Source organism: Pyxicephalus adspersus, chromosome 5 (genome assembly GCF_032062135.1).
Source record: "Pyxicephalus adspersus chromosome 5, UCB_Pads_2.0, whole genome shotgun sequence".
Lineage (NCBI taxonomy): Eukaryota > Metazoa > Chordata > Amphibia > Anura > Pyxicephalidae > Pyxicephalus > Pyxicephalus adspersus.
Genome location: NC_092862.1, coordinates 133439445 through 133462578, shown reverse-complemented (window position 1 = coordinate 133462578; position 23134 = coordinate 133439445). Strand labels below are relative to the sequence as shown.

The 23134-nt window shown below is 37.8% G+C and overlaps 1 protein-coding gene across 1 annotated transcript in view; it reads right to left on the bottom strand.

Moving 5' to 3' along the window:
• The window catches only part of CUBN (cubilin), a gene marked incomplete in the record, with an annotated part of 126605 nt that overhangs the window by 77195 nt on the left and 26276 nt on the right, over nt 1-23134 (bottom strand). Inside the window, 11 exon segments of the mRNA XM_072412780.1 lie at nt 1838-2022; nt 2846-3002; nt 4376-4557; nt 6997-7154; nt 7693-7879; nt 14508-14638; nt 16385-16610; nt 17017-17185; nt 18727-18905; nt 21156-21312; nt 22018-22208. Of these exon segments, the coding sequence (XP_072268881.1) occupies nt 1838-2022; nt 2846-3002; nt 4376-4557; nt 6997-7154; nt 7693-7879; nt 14508-14638; nt 16385-16610; nt 17017-17185; nt 18727-18905; nt 21156-21312; nt 22018-22208 (1922 nt within the window).

Genomic DNA, 23134 nt, shown 5'->3' with positions numbered 1-23134 from the left:
TACATACGAGATAGTGACTGTAGGTTTGTCTTTAAGTTCAATTTGTATGTAAGTCGGAACAGGTTTGTTATTTTAATAAACGCAATTAGGACAGATGTTTGTCTCAACATATTTTTAGGCAGAGTGGTGTCAGTTACTATATAAAATCCTCACTGTGAGCTAAACTTTATGGAGCCTAGACATTCATTAACTTCTGGAGCAAGCTGTGCTTTGATATGCAAAAAGAAACAACCGCAGATTTTGTCTTGGTCATTAAAGAGTTACAAGATGTTACAGATCAGCTCAGCTCTTAAGATCACCCACAACTTCAGCTGTGTTTAGCAAAAGATTTCTTCAAGTCATGCAAACTGTCCTCCTCCCCCCTCCAAGCCTCCATCCTGTACATGAGGGTGCAGGGAAGCTGGTATCTAGGAGTCGTCTGTATGTCAGATGTCCTTAACCCTGGGACCACCCGGTTGTTAAATCCTTAATCTATGGAGCAGCACCGGACACCACTTCCATATGCCCATTCTGGGAGTGTTATATAAAGGGTTCCCCTTGGGCTCTGTAGTTCATCCTCCCGACCCCATGCAACTGAAGCATTCAATAATCAGCAAATCAGGCAGAAGAGCCACAGAATCAAGTGGAGGTTCAGACATCCAAGACATGGAAGTGGAGCTCTGCAAAAAACTAACATTAAAAAACTACCTGCCAGAATGGCATTTCTTTCTTTTGCAGTCTGCTTTATATTTATTTGGCGAAGTTACCAATAGCATGTTATTGTACAACAATATGTAATTTGTAATATTTGTATTTTTTTTATTTCATTGCACATCAGGTCCACGTAAATTCCATACATCTGCATTTTGAAGCTGTGCATGTGCTCAAATAGTATGACATCCTGTTTCGATGACCACAATGAGTCAGTTTCCTCTGCTTGGCATCACACGCTGTGCCATTTCACTAGTCTGGAGGAACCTCAGACACTCAGAGATGATGAAGCAAATGTGGTGGTGATTTACAAACTACAAATTTAATACTAAAAATCAAATGCAAATTTAAGAGAATGAATACATGTGCACTGGGTAGTAACTTAACAAACCTTACAGCTGTGCTAAAGTCAAAAAGTGTGCTTATGCCAAAGTGACGGGCTTTAAAAGTGTTTAATGGCAGAGCACCTAACAAATCCAAATATGATCTGTTAACCAATAGCAATCTCCTAAACCCCTGCTGGGTGCGGTGGTTCCTCTATCTGACCTCTACATCTATCAATCAAATCAATGGGGCATACATAGGGAAGTACAAAGTGTGCTGCTTCAAAAGGGTCACAGACTCTAAGGAGACCCCATATAGGTTCCTTGGGGGGAAGCGAATACATTCTGCACAGGGGACCACTGTTGGCTATGTCTGCCACTGATACAGCAGAGGGTCAGAAATCAAACACATGGTCACTGCTCAGCAATTAGAGGCATGGGCAGCAGGAAAAGTGAATATCTGGCCTTACCTTCAGTATTGCGAACTTGTACAAGCTCTTGAACTGATATTGCTCACTCTGCTTTTTCTGATAAATATGATATGTACTGAAGATAAAAAATGTTTTGTTTTTTTAATATGTCATTGGTATGTTCAAGGAGGGAAAGGAGGAACCAGGGAATGCAAAACATAGCAGAAACTTATGTGAATGTTTATGGGCTCTCCATTTGCCAGACCACTTTTTTCTTATATTCTCTAAATTTCCCTGAAAAGGCAAAGTGAGAGAATCTCCTAACTTTTTAATATACAAACAATATTTTAATAATAATATGTTGTGCTCTTCAATGCAGCGTAACTTCCCTTGTGCAATAGGTACATATCATACCTGAACATAATCATAGGAGCAGGAGAAGGGCTCCAGCTGAAAGGTCGTGAACGTGTAGCTGATGGTATTCCCCATTGTGGTCTGTATGGTCCAGCTGCAATTTTGGTTGTTGGGATATGTGTTTGGATAGTTTAAACTCTCCAGTACTCCACTGCTACGGGCATTGATCAAGACTCCTTGGCAAGCTGAAATACAAGTAATACTGAAGATAGAATTTATATAAATTTTTGCTTAAACCTGACCTCTAGGCAACACTTGGGAGAGGAAATAGAAGCACTGGAAGTCAATCAGGTGTGCCGCAATAAACATTTTGGCTGAAGCATTTGAAAGTTTTGCAATGCAATGTTTTTATTACCATATCTTTCAAGGCAAACGTGGGGAAGTCAATCAAAAATGTTGATAGTTTGCAAGAAGAAACTAATTACACTAAACCTATACTTAAACTACCCCTTTACTACCATAAAGTGGGCACCTTCCTGATTTTTATGTCATTGCCCTCCCACAAAAAAATGGTTGGAATTTGAGCAACCAATAGCAGAGTAGAAGTATTGACTCCCAAGATAAAATTATTTGTGTTAGATATTCGCAGGGGTACCAATGAGCCAAATACAATATTCTGCACATTTAATGCAACAGAAGACTTTCAGGGACTAAGGATCATTAACAACATTCGGGGTGCAAGTCTCTAAAATCTTCAGTTAAGAAGTTGCTTTCAATCAGTTAACAAGTTCCAGTGTTTCCTTCTTGGCCAGATTGCCCAAAATCCACATATTTCATAAATCTGCGGTAAACTACATCAATCACTTTTACGGAACGGAAAACTATATTATGCAATAAATCATTGTCAGGAAAAAGTACAATTAGCAACCATCTTGTCTTTGTCTGATCTTAGTAAAGTAATTTTTGATATAGTTGATGTGGGTCCTACATTTTGCACTGTTTGCAAAATAAGTCTGAAAATAAAATACAATGTAAATCACTATACAGACTGTAATAAAATATACTTACTTTGTTGATAGGTAGCCAGGAATCCACTGTATGACATAAGATTGTCAGTCCTGAGCTTTACATACACGTCGCTAGAGGTGGAGCGTATTGGAGCTGGCAGTTCTGAACCACAGAGTTTCTCTAGTAAAGCTGAATTGGTGCTATTACCATCATAGATCTTAAGACAGAAAACACAGACTTCTGTAAAACAATCTAGCAATTTATAATTCTATCAATTTTAGGACAAAATCAAAACAGCAAGATAGACCAAGGCACCAGTATCCATTGGTATCAACATACACATAATAAACATTGCAAAGGTAATCCACAGTCACTGTTGGCTTCTTTGAAATCTTCACACTCCACAAATGGGGAGGAAAAGAAAGAGAGAAAAAAATTAAAGAAAAGAAGAAGCCAAACATGGAAAGAACAGGAAACAACCCTTATTGTACCAGGTATAACATAAACCTCCCTGGTTGGTGAGCATCCTATTTTCCCCTCACTTAGGACCTCGAGGGAGGGCATCTGCACCATATTGGACCATTACTCAGGAGATCTTAACTACCAATGGAATCGGCTCGGCCACATGGATAGTGGATGGTCAGTCACCCTTAATGCAGCTCTGGCTGCCATATCTGTGCTGGAAATCAATGTTTGAATCTGTCTTGCCAACTTCTCACATGTCTACATGATAGTTGCATTTGGACAATTTGGCCACTGTAAAAAATGGCTGGTGAGTCTATCCAGAAATATTCTGAAGTGTAAATTTTATATTGGAGTTGCCTGTACAATATCAGTTCATAGTCTTTTCTACATACTTCTTCCTTGTTGAGTATTTTTGGGCTCCATGAACCATCAGAATGGGAGGTGTGTCCCCTCCAAAATCCTGTACTATACTGATGTACATATCTTTGGAGCCAAAAAGGGGCATTGATTTATCTAATAATAAAAACAATAGCAACTGATTATGTGTGAATAAAATATTATATATTTTCTTTTTTAAATATTGTAAATAAAAGTGGCGTTAGTTTTAACAGTGTAACAAGACATTGGCCCTGATTTAATAAAGCTCTCCAAGGCTGGAGAGAAAACACTTTGTTCAGTGAAGCTGGGTGATCCAGCAAACCTGGAATGGATCTGGTCCAGGATTCAAAACATTTGCTAGCAAATAGCAAATTATGTTAAGAAATGACATTACGAAATTAAGAATGATAAACTGTAAGTAGATCACTTTTGGCTATATTGCATTTATTTCCCTCTAGAATTTCTAGGACTCTAGGATTTTATCTCTGGGAACCCGAAAAAGAAACCTTTCTATCAGAATATCGGTGTTTATTGTAATTGTATTTTGCTACTCTACCTGATGGACCAGTAATGTCACTAGCCCCCCCTTACAGGAGGATGAATGTAAAAAATCAGGGGAAGAATTTTCACAGCCAGTCCCGAGTCCCGAAAAGGCAAGTGAAGAAGTTATAAATCTCAACTATCCCACATCCTTCACAATAAAATTGCAGAAGATGGAAATGTAATATTTAGGAATAAAATACTTACAGCTAGATAATCATTGACACAATTTTTGTGTGATTCCAGATGAAAACTTTCAAACTGAATCTCAATCTGATTTCCTCTAGAGGCACTCAGATGCCAGTAACACTCAGAATTCTCATAGTATGGCATGGGGTAATTAGGAGATGAGAATACACCAGACAGTGCTGTTAGGGTTGAACCACAACCTGCAAGAAAACATAAATACCTACTATCATACCTCTTTACCTGCATTATTAAAGTTGGAAGAAGATTTCAAGTTTAGTTCAGTTTTTATTCCTATCCACATGGAGAGATTTACTTTCTTTTTTTTTTTTATGGTGACCAATGTGACCTGAATATAGAATAATGAATAATCCACAACTTTACCATTGTCTCAGGAAAAGAAAAGATAGAATATTTACTAATGAGAAATCTTGTTTCTGGGACAACTATCAAAAGGACTCTGACTTGCAAAAAAATTGTACTTGAAAGTAAAATAGATTATTGTCCCAAATAGGGAAAAAAATAAGTGGAGTTATAACATATTATTTTCAAAGCTAATTAAACTGAACCTATGAATAATTTTAAATGTATCGTAACAGTAGATTGTGGAGTCCTAGGTTGTTATCTCTTCTGGGCAGGGTCCTCTCCTCCTCCTGTGTCACTGTCTGTATCTGTCTGTTATGTGCAACCCCTATTTAATGTACAGCACTGCAAAATATGTTGGCGCTATATAAATCCTGTTTATTAATAATAATATTATTATTATTAATATTAATAGTAATAATAATATTAGTAACAGTTAAAAAAATAAAGCAAATGACAATAAAGGAAAAATGTCTCAATCTAAACTAAGGACAGATTAACAATTGAGGTGCTTACATTTAAGGTCAACGTCTCCTCAGGCACGTTGCCTTGGCATCACCTTTGATTCTGCCCCCCATATTCAGAACATTTCCAGGTCCTGTCACTTTTACCTACGCAACATCTCTAAAATTTACCCCTACCTGTCCCAAGAGACCACCAAACTCCTTGTACATGCTTTTATCTCGTCTAGACTACTGTACCCTCTTCTCTGGTATTCCACTAACCCGACTCTCTCCTCTACAAACTATTATGAATGCTGCAGCCAGACTCATCCATCCTTCCCACCGCTCCTCTTCTGCTGCCTCTCTTCATTGGCTTCCATTTTACCTTACAAACAAATTCAAGCTCCTGTGCTTTGCCTTCAAATCCCTCCATAGGTCTTGTTCCACTTACCTTTCTGTACTGGTAGAAAAATACCCCCCCAGCCGCTCTCCTTGCTCCTCCAATGACTTACTAACGACATCCTCACTCATAACCTCATCACAGGCACGGCTTCAAGACTTTTCTAGAGCTGCCCCAACTCTCTGGAATGGTCTTCCTATTTGGCTTGCTCCTACTTTTTGCTCATTTAAAAGAGTCCTCAAAACCGATTTTTATCTTAAAACCCTCACTATTTCCCAACACTACATATCTTCCATCCTATTGTGTGTTACTTCCCCCACCTCCTAGATTGTAAGCTCTTCAGGGCAGGGTCCTCTCCTCCTCATGTGTCACTGTCTGTATTGGTCAGTCATTTCCAACCTCTATTTAATGTACAGCACTGCGTAATATGTTGGTGCTGTATAAATCCTGTTTAAAAATTTAATATTATTAATCAATGGTGGTAATGTTAACCTGACTGGTGGCTAGCTGATGGAAGGAAGTGAAATCTTTCTTTAATAACATTGTGCTTCCATGGGTCCTAGTCAGTCCACTACATAGAATTAGGTTTGCTCAACAGAAAAACCTTCCTCTACACCTAAACCTTCTTCTCTTGATTTGAAGACCGCTATTGTGACAAATACAGTATTTTTAAAAAAAAGGCATGGCTATGACTTAGTATGCATAGTGACAGAGTGTCTTTATGTGCACCTACAAGCAGATAACATTGTCCAAAAAATGAAAGTGAATTTTAATATAGCCATGGGTGTGTGAATTGTTGCAGCAGCAGTTCTAAACAATGCACAGTACTATGTACCATGTAAGCACTCCTGGCAGTGTTATAGCTTGTTACAACCTCCATCATTGGTCAGCATGTAAATATGGAGACAATATAAATAAAGACATATAAATTAATGAAAAAGGGATTCAGGAACTAAATAATGTATATTAAACCCATACAGTTTGTGAAGAGGCTTGTGAAGAAACAGGCTGTGAGGAAGTACGCCACATTATCATTGGAAAAATCATCACCAGATACTGTAATGTGAGTTAAATATCCGCTCATCTTATCATGGTATTATCTTAAACTGCACTGCAACTGAGAATTTTATTCACAGAGAAACCAGGGAAACAAAATTGGCAGCCAATTGACGAATGCTTAGCCTACTATTGGGTATCATTTATGTTAAATGTGATGTTTGTTGTTCTTTTTGTTTGCAAATATATTAATATATTGCAATCAAACAAATAGTGATGGAATTACAAGATATGAATCAATCTTGAATAAGGAGCAGGATTGTAGAATTGTTAATTTCTGGTAATGGGACCAAGCTCTACAAACACAAAGTAAACCTAAAAATGATTTTCGACTTGGTGGAAGTTCGCGTTTTAATAATTTCATTCCGGCAGACATTTACCTGTGGTTGCTGTGTCCCAGTAAGCTGAGAATCCTTTATATGTTATACCAGAGTCACTTTTAAACTTTACCCAAAGTTTGTTACTATGAGATATAATAAGAGGAGGGCTTTCCTTGCAAAACCGACCAAGTAATGGGGATACTTCATAGCCGCCATCTCTGTTCCAAAAAAAAACAATAATGGTAGGAATTTATCAGGATTAATTAATTATGAAACTGCAGAACATATAATATTATGAGTCTTGTCCATAAACATAGGATAAAACCAATTTCTGCCACTGCCCAAAACAACTGGGTATATATTGGTTGTCATCTATTCTTCATTTGAAAACAAGAAAAATGAATTATATAAAGACTTGTATTGGGCAGTATTGAGAAATAATTCTGTTGCAGGGAAGTAGCCATGATGACAGTTTTAGATTAACATTTGTATTGCCTAATGTAATTATAATTGTGAAATGATGAAATAAAAATAAATTATTGCTCGTGGTCTATTTTACAAACACATCTCTCATTGTGACTTAAACTACTGAGTATCTGGTACTCCACTAAGTATGCGGGACCTTTAATTCTGGACCTCTATTAACCTTAGTCATTTAGGTATGATTAAAATAAAATTATGAATTGAAATTGTAATTTTGCTTTGGTGATGTCTTAAAATAACCTCTAAAATATATAAGTAAAGTATGTTACTTGCCTGATCTCCACATAGTCATTGGTACAATTTGTAGTAGTTTGCAGCTTGAAATCAGTGAAGTTAAGCATAATCTGCTTGTTAAATTCGGCTGTGATTGTATATACACATTGTTTATTATTGGGATAGTTATTAGGATAGTTAGGTGAGGTGAATACACCTGTTGCTTCTGTATAGGCCACATCACAGGCTAAACAAAAATCAAACAAAAAATATTTATTACATCAATGGGTAAATGTACACTGTAAGCAACATAAAGTGTTTGCAAAGCCATAAAGTATCAGACATTGTGTATTTTATTGCAGAAGGAACATCACCTGTTCCTTCTGCAATAAAGGACCTACCTACACTTTTTTAAAATGTTTAGCTATAGTTCTGCTTTAAAACTGAAAGTTTAAGTTGTACAGGTAGTCCCTGTGTTACATACGAGATAGGGACTGTAGGTTTGTTCTTAAGTTGAATTTGTATGTAAATCGGAACAGGTGCATTATTTAAAAAAATGCAATTAGGACAGATGTTTGTCTCAACATAATATTAGGCAGTATGGTGTCAGTTACTGTATAAAATCCTCACTGTGAGTTAATCACAAACAAAGCAAAAGGAAACAACTACAGAGTTTGTCTTGGTCAATAAAGAGTTACAAGATGTTGCAGAAGAGCTCAGTCCAAGCTGTGTTTAGCATAAGATTTCTTCTGCAAGTCATGCGAACCGCCCCCCTACCCCCCAACAAGCCTCAGTCCGGCACAGAAACGAGCAGGGAGCCTAAACATACATTAACTTCTGGAGCAAGCTGTGCTTTGATATGCAAAAAAAAACAAGTCCAGAGTTTGTCTTGTTCATTAAAGAGTTACAACCAAAGTCTCAGTTGTGTTTAGCATACGATTTCTACTGCAAGCCATGCAAACCCCCTCCCTACCCCCCATCAAGCCTGCGTTCTGCACTCAACCAAGCAGGGAAGCCCCGTTCTTATCTACAAGTCGTCAATATGTCAGATGTCCTTAACTCAGGGACTACCTGTATTTAGTATTGGATGGAGTGTTGAAAGGTTAGAAGACCTGTCAGATTTTCTATTACTGGCACTCTCTATTGGGCCTGGTAAGAATTGTTATACCAGCCATGGTTAAAATGTGGGCCGGTATATATACCTGTCCATCGGAACATAGTCTTATTTGCTGGCTGTGAGATCAAATTTCAATTCCTACAGAAATACTGAATGTGTAATTTTTTTTTTTTTTTAATATCATACCTGTGCTCATATTTAGAGCAAATTGTTGTGTTAATCTCTATACAAAACACTATGTAAAGTGCAAACTGATTTTCCATTCAACATTCAGTAAACAAAACACACACATTCCTACCACTTGTGTACTCAGCTCTATCGATTTCATATAAATAACTTCTGCTAAGTGAATAACTTCTGCTAAGTGAATAACTTCTGCTTGTAAACCTTCTCCATCTCCCGTGTTGGGCTTAAGCATGATGTCACTGGCGGAACCTCCATGATAGCGCTGCATTTGCTAAGCCCTATTTAACACTGTGTGCCAGACACATGTCTAGCCCAATAACCGCACAACATAGAACAATTTCATCTGGAAGGTCAGAAGACAAAAGAGACTTTTAACATTCCTGGTGACCTTTAAGTCTGTCTGAGATTGTCCACATTTACTCTCTGCCAAACCTTGCACTGAGTGGGCCTTAGGATTGTGCATTCCAACCATTTTATTAGCTTGTGACATTTTTACTTTCTATGATAATTTAAAATACAAATTGTATTTGTTGTGTTTAATTTAGTGTGACATTCTACTTTGCATTAAGTGTCATGGAATAATAATGTCTAGTCTGAAATTAAATGGGGGATTTCTACTTTTACAAATTTGCTTTCCTGTAGCACAACAATGTAAAATAATATATATATATATATATATATATATATATATATATATATATATATATATTGTAAAGTCTGGGGATTAGCTCAGACCACAGCCATCACACTTTTCACCAAGAGGGTGTAACAAACACAAGCCTTTATTTGAATAACTAAAAACAGCTACTTTTCAGCAACTCAGGAAGGTAAGGTATAAACAAAAGAGAAAAGGGCTTACTTCAGCCTAGTGGTGTAAATGTCCATAGTCCATCAGAACATCCCCACGATAAGGATGAGTCCAATTTAAGTCTCTTGTGAGGGTCCAATCCCAAGCCTGGGGTTTCCACAGTCCACAAATCAATGAAATTAAGTCAACATACAGGAACATAGTTGCCCAACAGAGAAGCAGTCCTGGACTCCTTTCCAAACACACCAGTTTAAAGGGACCAGTGTCCAAATATTGGGGAAATGTACCTTCCATCCAGGAGGGCCAAGCACTCCTCCGTTGTTCCAGATCAGAAATGGCTCTGGTGCACCTGGCCATTAATAAAAGGAAGCTGCCTTTGAAACTGAGGGAAGTTGCATGTTGAGACCAGGTGTGCCTCAGGCAAATCCCCTGTGAGTGAAAAACGCTGAAAATGACTTTGTTTTTTTAAGTTTTTTGCAAATAAATATGGGCAGAGCGCCATAAAATTGTATATACCTCTCTGCAATGAGTGCGTTTGGTGCTAATCTCCCATGCTAGATATATGATAAATTACACAACACGTAACTTTTTTTTCTGTAGCTACAGATCTACTTTTACCACCTCATTTCCTGGTAGCATTAGACATTCTGTATTGAGTCAGGCAGGAAATCTGACAGGTCTTCTAACCCTTCAACACTCTATCCAATACGAAATACAACATAAAGTTTCAGCATTAAAGCAGAACTATAGCTAAAGATTAGAACAGGTGATGTCCCTTCTGCAAAAAAATTTCCAGGTATCAAGAATGTTCTTGTAATTGTAATATATCTACAGCTCACAGAACAATATTGTATTAGTATATATAGTGTGCATATACAAAAAAAATAAAATTAATATAAAGAATAAATATAAATAATATGGTGGAGCGAGTATTTTAAAAAGTGAACCTCAAAATATTCCTTTACAAAGGTGATCAGCTGAGAAATGACAGATTACACTAATGTTCAATGGAGTGCCACCAACACTTGTGGTCAGTGGGAAAAGTACCCCCTTACAATAGTGTCCAGAGAAGAAAAGACCCCTTACAATGATAGCCAATGAAAAAGGATTCGCTATATTCCCTTACATTGGTGCTCAATTGAACAGTGCCACCCTACATTGGAGCTTAGTGGACAAAAGCCCCTCAAACTTCTAGTCATTTGAAGACAGGTCCCCATGAACTAGTATGAGCCATTACAGATTGGGAAAAAGAATGCCCATTACCTTGCTGGTATGTTGAAAAAATGCCTTTACCTTGTTGGTCAATTACAAGAATGGCCATTTACAGACATCTGAAAATTATGCTAATACCTATTGTCTTAGAAATGAGAGGATATTTGTATTGGTCCAATGCCACCAGCTCTGTCATGTCACATTGCTGCCAAAACTAGGTAGGCATCATCAGCCAATATATCATGTTATCAATGCTTTAACTACTAAAGTTAGGAAATTCTTAGAAACCTCAGGATGAACCTTAGGGTTCCACAGAACACTTGGTGATAAAGGCAGTAATAAAGCACTAATATTCAATCAGAAAGATTAATTATGGGCCAGACCCTAATCAAAAAATCAAATCAAGCTTATCCCGTCAGGCTTAAAGTGCCTGTCCTTTCGGGATGAATGATGGAATAACACCCATATATTTTGCCTACTGAAAAGTTCAGACAAGAAATGCCTTAACAGTTGTGAAATGTAAAGCACAAATCTAGGGGGATTTCTAGCAGTTTTATAGTCCCCAACTACATCCCACCCACATTGGAGAACCGTACTGATTCTGAGGTTAAGAGTAGCTCAGCTTCCATGTTATATTGTTTGTAACTAAAGCAAAAAATTACTATTACTATTATCTATTACTGCTGCCAGGTCTGCAAATCAGTTTTGTTGTTTCTAAGTAACATTTAAAGTCTTGTAAACGCCATCTGGCATTTGATAATAGGCATGTTATTTGTAAATGTGGTTTGGCACCGATGGAAAGAAGCTAAAAGAAACCCTACTACTTAGCTTTCATGAACGACCAAGGCTTTGGCGCCAATGGAATTACTATGTTTTAAATCTAAATTTTACTGTATAGTTATTAAAACGACATTTTAATAAATTATATTCCAAAACAAGTATATAACTTTTATTAATATTATTAAGAGATATGTGCCATTACATTTAACCTATAATCAGTCAATTTGTTATGCTCTAGTGCATATTTACAGGCCTATAGCTTGTCAATCACCCTCTGGCCACACCTATTCCCGCCCACTTCATTATAGATTGGCAGCACTACCTCTGTTGCTGAACCCCTCCCACTGTGATCTGCAGTGTCTGGAAGGGGAAGTGTGTGAGAAACACATGTAGAAAGATTTAGCTCAGACAGGGGAGTTAAGGAAGTGTCTTGTTTACTTATGATACTTATTCATCACTGGGTGTGGTATTCATTTAGATTGTCATACATAAGCTTTTAGTTGTACTTTAACCTTTCATTTTACTCTTATTGTACAACTGTTTGTTTTTTAATCAGCACTGAATAGAAGTTGTTTTAGGCTTTAGTGATTCAGCTATGGCTGGCAGAGAACCCAGTAAATGTGGGAACCAGACTGCAAGTGTTCCACCTCCTCACTCCTAATTCCATCTCCCCTGTTAACTCCATGTGCCGGAATTCAGCTTGACCATTTCACCACTGACTCACTTCAGATTTATGTCCTTTGATGAATGATATGTTACCACAGTATATGGCACGAAAAAAAACTAGTTGGATGTAATAAATTTTGGGTATAAGGAAATTATGCTGCCCCAAATGAATGAGGTTCAAGTTCAGCCCTATGGTGATTTTACCCTGAACCTTAAGTGTTAACCCCTAGCTAGTTAGCAAACTAATGTGAATGTTTGCAAAAAGAACTACCAGCAAATTGTGTCTTATTCCGCTAGGCACCTTTTGGGCTCCCATTGGACCCTATGTTAAAGTTCAAGTGTATGGGTTCAGCAAGCTTCAAGATTGGTTCTTGAACCTGCAGCATACCAAAACCCAGCTCCATCACTAATGCCCAATTGATCGATGTGAACAGCTGCTAACTTAAACAGATAAATGAAAACATTATAGTAGTTGTAGGAACACATTTCGCTTCCCTTTTTTGTTAAATAGGCTCAGTCAAAATGTTTTTCTTTTAAAGAGGACTGGAATGTACAATCTGAGTCTAAAAGGTAAGCTAGAGACATGTATTATTGGTGGTCACCTTGCACATGATCTTTGACCATTACAGACTTGCAATGTTGAAAATGAAAAATATAGAACAGTACTGTGATATCCTGATTATATACTGTACAATAAATTGTGAAATTAAAATATATATAAAGTTTATAGGAATAATGTTCTATACTGTATCTGTGTGGAGGAGACCATCATGGTGGAGTAATATGGCTGTGCATTATCATGTCATAGCTGCCCCCTAACCCCTGTTGACTGGTGATCTGGCTTGTAGTAAAGATGAAGTGAACAGATCCACCAAAAACATGGAAAACTCTGCACTGCATATGTGGAACACAGTGGATCATTGACTTTAGTATAATATTATAACAATTAGGGAAACCCTTTCAAACGGAAAGACAGAATCTGTTGTATTGAACATTTTGACACTTCATGTTGCCTAGCTGTTATTTTGATCTAGTGGATTCTATACTTTCTGATTCTCTAAGCTGGCACAAACCTGCAAAATAGAAGTTCGGAACTTGCCCCTATAACTTACTATAACTTTCCTATAACTTTACTATAACTAACTATAACTTACTATAACTAAACTTACTATAACAATCTAAAGCAATAGATTGGCATGAGTGCACTGGTGCAGGTAACTAACATTTCCAGGTTTAAGTCACAATTAGGAATGTACATCTATTGCTGGATACAGGTTTCTGTGATTAGTAAAATCATGATTCTTGGGCCCATATTGCTTTTAGAACACAATCTAAAGCAAACATGTGGAACATTAAACGTGGGATTACAGCCATTACTTTTTTCTGTTCTACTTTTTTTAATAGAACAGATGGAATGTGATTGGTCACTGTGAATAATATTTTTATTGCTTTAGTATTTATATATCAGTTATACCCACATTTTTCCAGTATTTATATAAATTGCTATGGATCACAGTACATCTACAACATTTGTACATCTCCTTAGGCATTTACTGCAATGACTCATTTAACGGAAATCTAAATTACAGCGTACACAGATCCCGCTATGTTTCTTTGATTTTTTTTTTCTTTCCACAGTGGGAATCATTCCCAGAGTTCTAGTTAAATGAATAACAGTGAGTGTTTTATTTTAGGCTGGGCAGGTTTGCAAAAAAGTAACAGAAACCATATTTCTGCGTAGCTACACGACCGCAGGCATCAAGAACCCGGGTCCCTGGAAGCCAGCAGCTGGCACACAGATTCTCAGCAAAGGCCTATGGGTTCACCATGGATAAAAACGCAACTGAGCACAAAGACTCTTTACAAGGATTGTGCTGCAGATGCCAGAATCAAACTGCCGCATCAATCCTGCAGCATGAATCTGATGAATATCAGATATGTTTCATATCTGCCCTTAGCCCTTCTAATGCTACCAGCTTATCAATACATATATGTTTTTTTAATTTTATGCCAGGTAAACTGGATCAATGCCAGGTCATCTGTGTTGTAATTTGGCAGAATGAGGAACAGCATTCCACTGACACAATTTTGGTAGTTGTGGCTTACCCGTAGATGCATTGATTGACACATAACTAGCAGAAAAGCCTTCAGCCGCATCTCTGGAATCACTGACAAAGAGCAGAACCATTCGGTTGGAACTGCTGGTTATTGATGGATGGATTGATCTTCCACAGAATCTGTAATAAAGAATGATAAATCAGTTGTGCCAACGAATATAAATGAGCTAATTTTATGAGCTTTAAAGAGACATTAATACTTTGCCTATTCAGAGTAAAGTGACAGTATTCTTGCAAAGGATCCCTTGACCCACTAATACTCACCTTGTCATCATTCCTCTATTCTGTATAGCAGTTGGTAAAAACATTAAGTGTTCCAGGTATAGGGGTGCATGTGGCCTGTGTTTGTGTATTTGTTTGCTGTTTTGATAATTGTGTCAAAATTGTGAATTTGGTAACTCCATTTTGGTGGTCTGAGTTCAGCCACCTGACAGTTTCTTAATATATCTTTGGGATTTGGCAGCTGAGACCTTTGCACTGATTTTCCTGGTGTACACCTCTGCTTTGGCCATTATGTTCCCACTCCTCTCCCTTCTAGAATTAACATTATTTTACTTTATGTAAAGTAAAACAGGAGGATCTGAAACAATCAAATGTTTGGAGTAACACTTATTACTCCCAGGTAGACATGGACAGAGCTGGGAATTAAGATAGAGAATGCTCACTGTTGGAGCATCCAATACATTGATCAGCCAGAATATCAGCAAAAGATGAAATGAATACCAATAATTATTTCTTTACAATAGCACCTTTCAATGAGTGCGATGAATTAGGCTGAAAGGGTTTAGTCAGTTCTTGCGGGAAATATGCTGGAAGCAGGTAAAAAAGGGCAGATACCAGGATCTATGTGACTTTGACCATATTATGGTGACTAGACCAGAATATTTCTAAAGCAACAAGCAACTCTTGGGAGTTGTTCGTAGTATGCACCAGTCATTAGTTTTAAAAAGTGGTCCAAGGCTGCATACACTAGTGCAATAATTGTCATTGGAAAGGATCTTTCATGATCCCTTACAACGACTAACGATGCAAAAACGAGTGCTGTACATACAGCACTGTTTTTCTCTATGGAGAGGGGAAAATGATGGAGAGGCACCCTGCTGCGCTCTCTCCCTCTTCACTTCCATTAAGATCAGTCGCCAGGATGGTCGTTCGGATGATGGATGACAAGCGCTGTAAACACGCCAAATTTTTGTTCAATATCCGTCCTGAGTCGAATATTGGATGAGAACCATTGCACGAGTGTACGTAGCCTTAGGGTAACAACCAGTGAACTTGTAACAAGGTCATGGGGGTGAAAGGTACATGGGGAGATAGGATAGTTTGTCTGGTATTGGTGTGTCTGAATTGCTAAAAAAAAAAAAAAATATATATTTTACTAGCTATGAAAGAATGTCAGAACACACACAGTGCATCGTAGGTTGCTGCATATGGGTTAAATACAGAACATTCGGGGTAACCATGCTGACCTATGTCCATCATAGAAAATACCCACAATGGGCACATTAGTTTAAGAAATGGATCATGGAACAATGGAAAAGATTAACCTCGTCTAACGAATCCCATTTGTATCTCATTTTCTTTAAGTGCCTGTGGAAGAGACAGCAGAAGAACTATAGGAAGAAGGAACTGGAAGAAACAGTGAGACTTCGAAGGTCTACTGCTAACGTCTCAGGTACAAAAAGACAACTACAGAGGTCTTATTAGTGAGTTAGGGCTGTTTTGGTGGAATGAGGGGGTCCTATACAGGTACAGTATTTAACTAGTGATTTTAAAGGTTTTGTTAGACAATATAAAAAAGCCTGAAGCTGACATCAACCACCATCTTTAAAACCAAAAAAAAAAAACGACATTGTTGTAACCTACCTTCCAATTTTGTTCCCTGTTGCATCCATTGCATTGTCATATATTTCCAGGTAATCATTTTGGCAGGCATATGCTTGCTCCAGATTAAATTTTGTGAATGTTAGTTGTATGTGATTGCCTGGTGGCATTGAGATGAACCATGTGCAGCGGGCACTATGTGGGTACACAGCAGGGTGATCGGGACTTGATATATTACCCTGAGGGGTGGTAATTGTTCCTCCACAACCTGGACAGAAACAAAAAACACTCATAATTAAAAAAAGGAAGCCGTAATGAGTAACTGATGCTTTCAAACAGTATCTAAGTTAAAAAAATGTCAGCAAATCAAGTGTTAAGTAGTCATGGTTCTGACATTGATTGGAGCTATTCCAACCTCAAAACGGAATATGGATCACTCAATTTCTTTATGACATTTTTTTTTTACAATAAATCATAAGTAAAATGCTGTTCAGCCAATCCAACCACCAGAGGATGACACCTGTGATAGGCTGGATTGGCTAAGCACACAAATGATAGGTGGGTGGACTATGTCAGCGACAGAAATAGGGCTCAGGTACATCAGAAAAGAATGTGATTTTCTTTAGTGCATGCGTATATTTAGAGGAATCTAGACTAATACAAAATATGCTTACCTTCAAGTAGGGAGCTGTAGGAGGCTGAAAACCCATGATTTGTAGGGGAAGCATCGGTTACAAACTTGACATACAGGCTTGTCTGGGTGGAATAAGCTGGTATTAGAGGCACTTCTGAACCACAGTACTTTCCAATCAAAGTTGAGTCTTCTGTTGATCCATCTCTTACCTTTAGAAATATAATGTGTTAAAGAAACATCTTCAGAAACAATAAAAAAAATATTTTTATTCAGCTGTCATAGGTAATCTATTCAATACCAATTAAAATGATCTTATAGCCTGTACCAGCCAAAATTATTCCTTTCACCCCTAGAATATAGATGTCAAGTCTCCTTCAGTCCTTGGATAAAAAAAAACATAATTTTTTTGAGTAATTCGTGTCACATTTGGAGAGATTGGGCCTAGTTTATAAAAGCTCTCGAAGACTGGAGAAATAGACTATCTTATGAGAATGCGGGCGATCCAGAAAACTTGCAAAGAATTTCTTTAACGTGCAAATGTTTTCAATCCTGGATGAGATTCATTCCAGGTTGCTGGATAACCCAGGTTCCCCCACCATAGTCTATCTTCTCCAGACTTGGAGAGCTTTAGTATATCAGGCCCATTACTTTCACTTACTGTCCCAGTGGTACAACAGAAATTAGGCTTGAAACTTCGCCTGGGAACACAGATTGTAAGACTAAGGTTTTCTTCTTCATTTAAATTGAACAGTTTTAGTCAGTGTTCTATAGGAAATTGAGATTACTGCTCTGAAAATTGATTAATGGGATATTCCTATTAGAAAAACAGCAGCAAACGAATGGAGTTCAAAGGGAAATAATATCTTAAAGCTCAGATACATGACCTGGTCAACCCATGTGAAGGGCTTATCATCCAATCACATTTCTTAAAACTCCGTAGGCTCCACACAATTGCCTGCATTCTATGAATGAACCATTACAAAATGTGGCCATGATGTGGAGGAATGTTGTATTGTCCAGCAGGGAGCAGAAATCAGAATTCACCCTCCACTACAAGTTAGAGAAGGAAGTAAGCTCCATCTAGACGTTGCTATTGATTAATTTAACTAGAAAAGTAGGTTTCATCCTAGGGTTTCTGCTTTCACACTGCTTCCCCCACTTCTTAGATTGTAAGCTCTTCTGGGCAGGGTCCTCTGCTCCTCCTGTGTCACTGTCTGTATCTGTCTGTCATTTGCAACATTTATTTAATGTACTGTGTAATATGTTGGCACTATATAAATACAGTTTATTATTATTAATATTATTATTAATAATAATAATAATAAAAATTACTGAACCTTAGCTTCAAAGCTGGTGAATTCTGTCACATGGGTGAAATTTAGCTGCAAAGACCACATTCTATGGAAGAAATGCCCTCCAGGTACACAACTCACATTCAGGTATCCGAGCAAACACCCGAAAAACATGCACCTTGAATTAATCCCACCACTCCTCTATCTGTAGTGCTTATTGCCTTTTATCTTAGCACCTTCTTTTATTCTTGCATTTCCTCTATCTCCTCAGAGTGCTTTACATCTTATAAACCCTAAAACCAAAGTCATGTAATCTGCAAAATGCTGAGTAAATCCTATGGTCTTTAAATCTCCCGGCCAAATCTCTCCAATCTCTTTAAACCAAATGGGTGTGCAGTTCTAAAGAGGTTCACTATCAATAACCATTTGTCTCTAAAAGTGAGGTTCTTAGTACTTACCTCAACATAATTAGTACTGCAGTCTGTACCTGGAAGGAGGCCAAAAGAGTCAAAGGTAAACACAACCACTTCTCCATTGGGCTGAGTAATGATCCATTCACAGGTCCTTTCTCGGTAGTATGGATTTGGGTAGTGTGGCGTGCGGATGACCCCAGCTCCAGACAGAGAACCCCCACATGCTAGGAACCCCAAAAATGGTTATGTCAAACTTTGTCAATGTTCCTGATAAAAAAAGAGAACTATATCCTGGGTACAATGGGCCCCGATTTATTATTGCTCTCCAAGGCTGGAGAGGATACACTTTCATTAGTGAAGCTGGATGATCCAGCAAACCTGGAATGGATCTGGTTCAGGATTAAATAGATTTGCTAACAAATAGCAAATTACTTTAAAGAAATTAATCCCAGGTTTGCTGGATCCCTTAGCTTCACTGATGAAAGTATATCCTCTCCAGCCTTGGAGAGCTTTAATAAATAAGGTCCAATTATTCCAAATATATATTAGGATAAGATTTTTTTTTATATCAGAGTTAAAGCCATGTCACACAACATATTTTTAGAAACTAAGGTCTCTTTTCTTAGCATTTTCTGAAAGTAATATATAAATACAGATCATAACTTTCAGATTTCAGAACTTTATAGTTTATTCTCTGATGGCACTTAATAGTTCTTTGACACCTTCTGACAGCACCACCAGAATTTGCCAAAAATCTCCAAATCCTGTATGGAATAAAATTGGTATGGACGAAGCAGACAAACCCCTACCTCCGACATATAGCAGCATAGTGTCTGAGTAATCTTTTTCCATTACTAAGTGTTGTCATGTTTCTGTCAAATATATATAAAATACTGACTTTGGACTGTTGATAATTGCACAGAACTTTTTCAAGCTGCAGTGGTAAAGGCACCATCTATCACCATCTAGCATGTTGCCCCCTATCCAGGGATGCTGGGGTATATAGTTAGGGGTAAATGCTGGGGGTTAGATTAAGGGTTATGTGTAGATTACAGGCATTTCATAGTATAGTAATATATTTTTATGACCTGAGAGGTACTTGCTTGTGTTGGGGTTGAAATGTTACCCCTTCTAGGGCATCCAGTCTACTTTGCAATTGTCTGTAAGCTCTGTCATTGTGCTGCATATTGATTGGTTCAACTTTTTTCCTAAGCTCATCAAATGTTTAATAAAATAAAGTTCAATAATTTATATTAATTTTAATATGAATTTAATGCTAAACTACAGGAAGATAAAAAGCACAATTCATTCCAATAGGAATTTTTTAAAGTTACAGTTTTCAGTATATTTTCACAGTTTTTTAACTTGTAAATATGCCTAAATTCTAACTTTTTTTACTTATTACAATCCAATCAAGCCTTTTAGACCGAAAGAGGGACTTTTGGCACTGTGAGCTAATCAACACTTTATCCATCTTTGCAAGATGACAAAGTACAGGAACAGCTTAATCAGAAAGCTTTTCAGAAGGGTTTCAGGTCCTTGACTAGGCTGTACTGTAGGAAAATATGAGTTCAATGACAAGGCTATGCTGTGTTGTCAGGGGTGTCTAAACCACATAATTAACTAAACAAAATTGTGTGTATCAACTGTGTATTTGGCTGTTGGGCTGGTGTTTATCTTTAAAAAGAAATCTAATTTCCCAAAAAGCTGGGCTCTTTGCTGATCTAAAAAAATATATATACAAGTAGTCCACGGGTTACATATGAGATAAGGACTTTAGGTTTGTTCTTAAGTTGAATTTGTATGTAAGTCGGAACAGGTACAAAATTTTAATAAATGCAATTAGGACAGATGTTTCAACATGTTATTAGACAGCATGGTGTCAGGTACTGTATAAAATCCTCACTGTGAGTTAATCACAAACAAAGCAAAAAAGAAAAAAATCTTTGGGGAGCCTAGACATTCATTTCCTTCTGAAGCAAGCTGTGCTTTGATATGCAAAAAGAAACAGCTGCAGAGTTTGTCTTGGACATTAAAGATTTACAAGATGTTACAGATCAGCTCAGCTCTTAAGATCACCCAGAACCTCAGATGTGTTTAGCAAAGGATTTCTTCTGCAAGTCATGCAAACTGCCCGTCCCCTAATCAACCCTCTGTTCTGCACACCAGCGAGCAGGGAAGCCCTATTCGTATCTAGAAGGCGTCCAAATGTGGGATATCCTTAACTTGAGGACTACCTGTATATTTCTGTATAGAAAACATTGTTATCTTAGCAGCTGCCATTGGGTTTAAATGCCCAACAGTCCCTTACAGTTTTTTAAAATGCCACTTCCAACACACTGTACCAGCCAATACTGGAAGGCTTCACACTTCACTTTGGACTTTTCATTCATTTTTTAATCTGGAGATTGTTTAAGGTGGACTGAGACCTGAAGGATGATAGATCGGATAGTAGTTGTATCTACCATACTCACCCACTTGATAGAATGCTCGGAAACTTGATGCTATGGCTGATGCCTCTGACTTGAATTCCACCCAGAGTGTATTTGAGCTTGATGATATGACAGAAGGGATTGTGTTGTTACAGTATCTGCCAATAAGTGGTGCCGTCTCATCACCTCCATCTCTAATCTAGACAAAAAGAAGAACACATTTGTAAAAATACCTGAAAAACAAACAATGCATGAATTTCCTCATTTCATCTTTTTCAAAAGCATATTTTATTTAATTTTAGAACGTAACTGCAGTAACCCAGCAGAGATTTTTGTGACTGGCATGTTTACTGTGCAATGGTTCTAAGACTGCGCCTTTCTATGGCAAAACAAGGAGAAATTAGGGGGCCCTAAGAATCACCCTGGCCACCAGCCTCTACCTATTTATTATTGTTACAAAGACACCCAACCCTAAAGTGTGTCTCCAGCAAAAGCTTCTGTTTTTTTAGGTTTTGGTCATATCGGAAAGAGTTGAAACTTGTCCTTGAGCGATTGAGCTCTGTTTGGACAAAAGATGATGAAGATCTCTCCAGCTTAAAGAGACAAAACATACTTTTAGAAGAGTACTTGAGTGTTAAAACTTCTGACTATCATTGTATTGTACTCCATGTGTTTGTGTGCTGGTAACAATGACTTCCATTATTTCTTATACAGGTACCAGTGGGATAGGCAGTTTACAGATGCAAAACAACTTATGCTAGGTAGAGAGAATCGATTAGATGTAGGGAGCTGTAGGCAATACAGGCAACCAGTTATTCAACCTTTGCTTGATTTTTTTACAGCCTCGATAGTACAGGTTTGTTTAAACAACACAGTGGTTAAAGGTGACAGAAGCCCCAAATACCTCAATAGTTGTCAAGGAACATCCAGTACTACTTTGCAGATCCACATGAGTAAATCGGAGGTTAATCTGGTCATTCCGTCCTTGTGTAATCACATAAATACATTGCTTGTCTCCTGTATAGGGGTTCGGCCATGATGGAGATGCGATAAAACCTTCAATATCTGTGAAGTTTCCTCCACACATAGGACCAGCTGAAACACACAAAGATACCAATTATACTGCAATCTGAGAATATTTTGTAAATGTGTTTCTTATGTATTTAAAAATGTAATGATCACTCACAACTGTGCCCCGTTTAAAGATATTGTCCACTATACCATCTTAAGACCATTTCAGACCTGCAATGTGCTGCAGAATTTTGCCCCAGGCTCAACCGTGGCCCTAACAGATTGGGAACCATTTTTTGGCCACACAGTTGTTGTTGTTTTCTGCTCCCAGGCACACAGAGATTTTTCACTTTACATAAAATGTAAGACAACCCTTTTATGTACGATATAAATTTTATGTACAATATAAATTCTGTTGTTTGTAAAAAAAAAAAAGGGTGCAGCACCTCCACCTAGGCACCGCCTAAGTGATCAAGAAAGAATGGGAGCACAGAGCCCCCCGGAAAACCTACATCACACATCCCGGGAGGATCTTGGGTGCTCCTTCTGCACATGCCCAAGCATCTCGGGCCTGAGCAAAAGAAGCCATTTCGTGAAAAGGGAAAAAGTTGCTGATCTCACGCATGCACAATGAGCGCGGCAATTTTTTTTCAAGCCTAAGTCACTCAATCTCACGTCTGAGTTGGGTAATGTAGGAAGAAAAAGCTAGAAAAAGACGCGAAGATGGTGCCAGCCCGGAGCAACGGCCCAAAGACAGATGCTGGGACGATGCAGGACCCAATAGAAGAGACCTCCAGATGGATTGGACTGCCCCGCGGGATTGAAGGTAAGTGTGTTTTTTGGTCGATTTTGAGTTTACTTCTTCTTTTAATGTCTCTCTTCTTTTAGTCTTATTTCCACAAAAAAGTGTAATTTTACAATAAATTTTTAATTCAACCTATATTTTTCATATATCTAATTTTGAAAAATAAAGCAGAAAATCGAAAAGTAATAGTGAAAAAAGCATCACG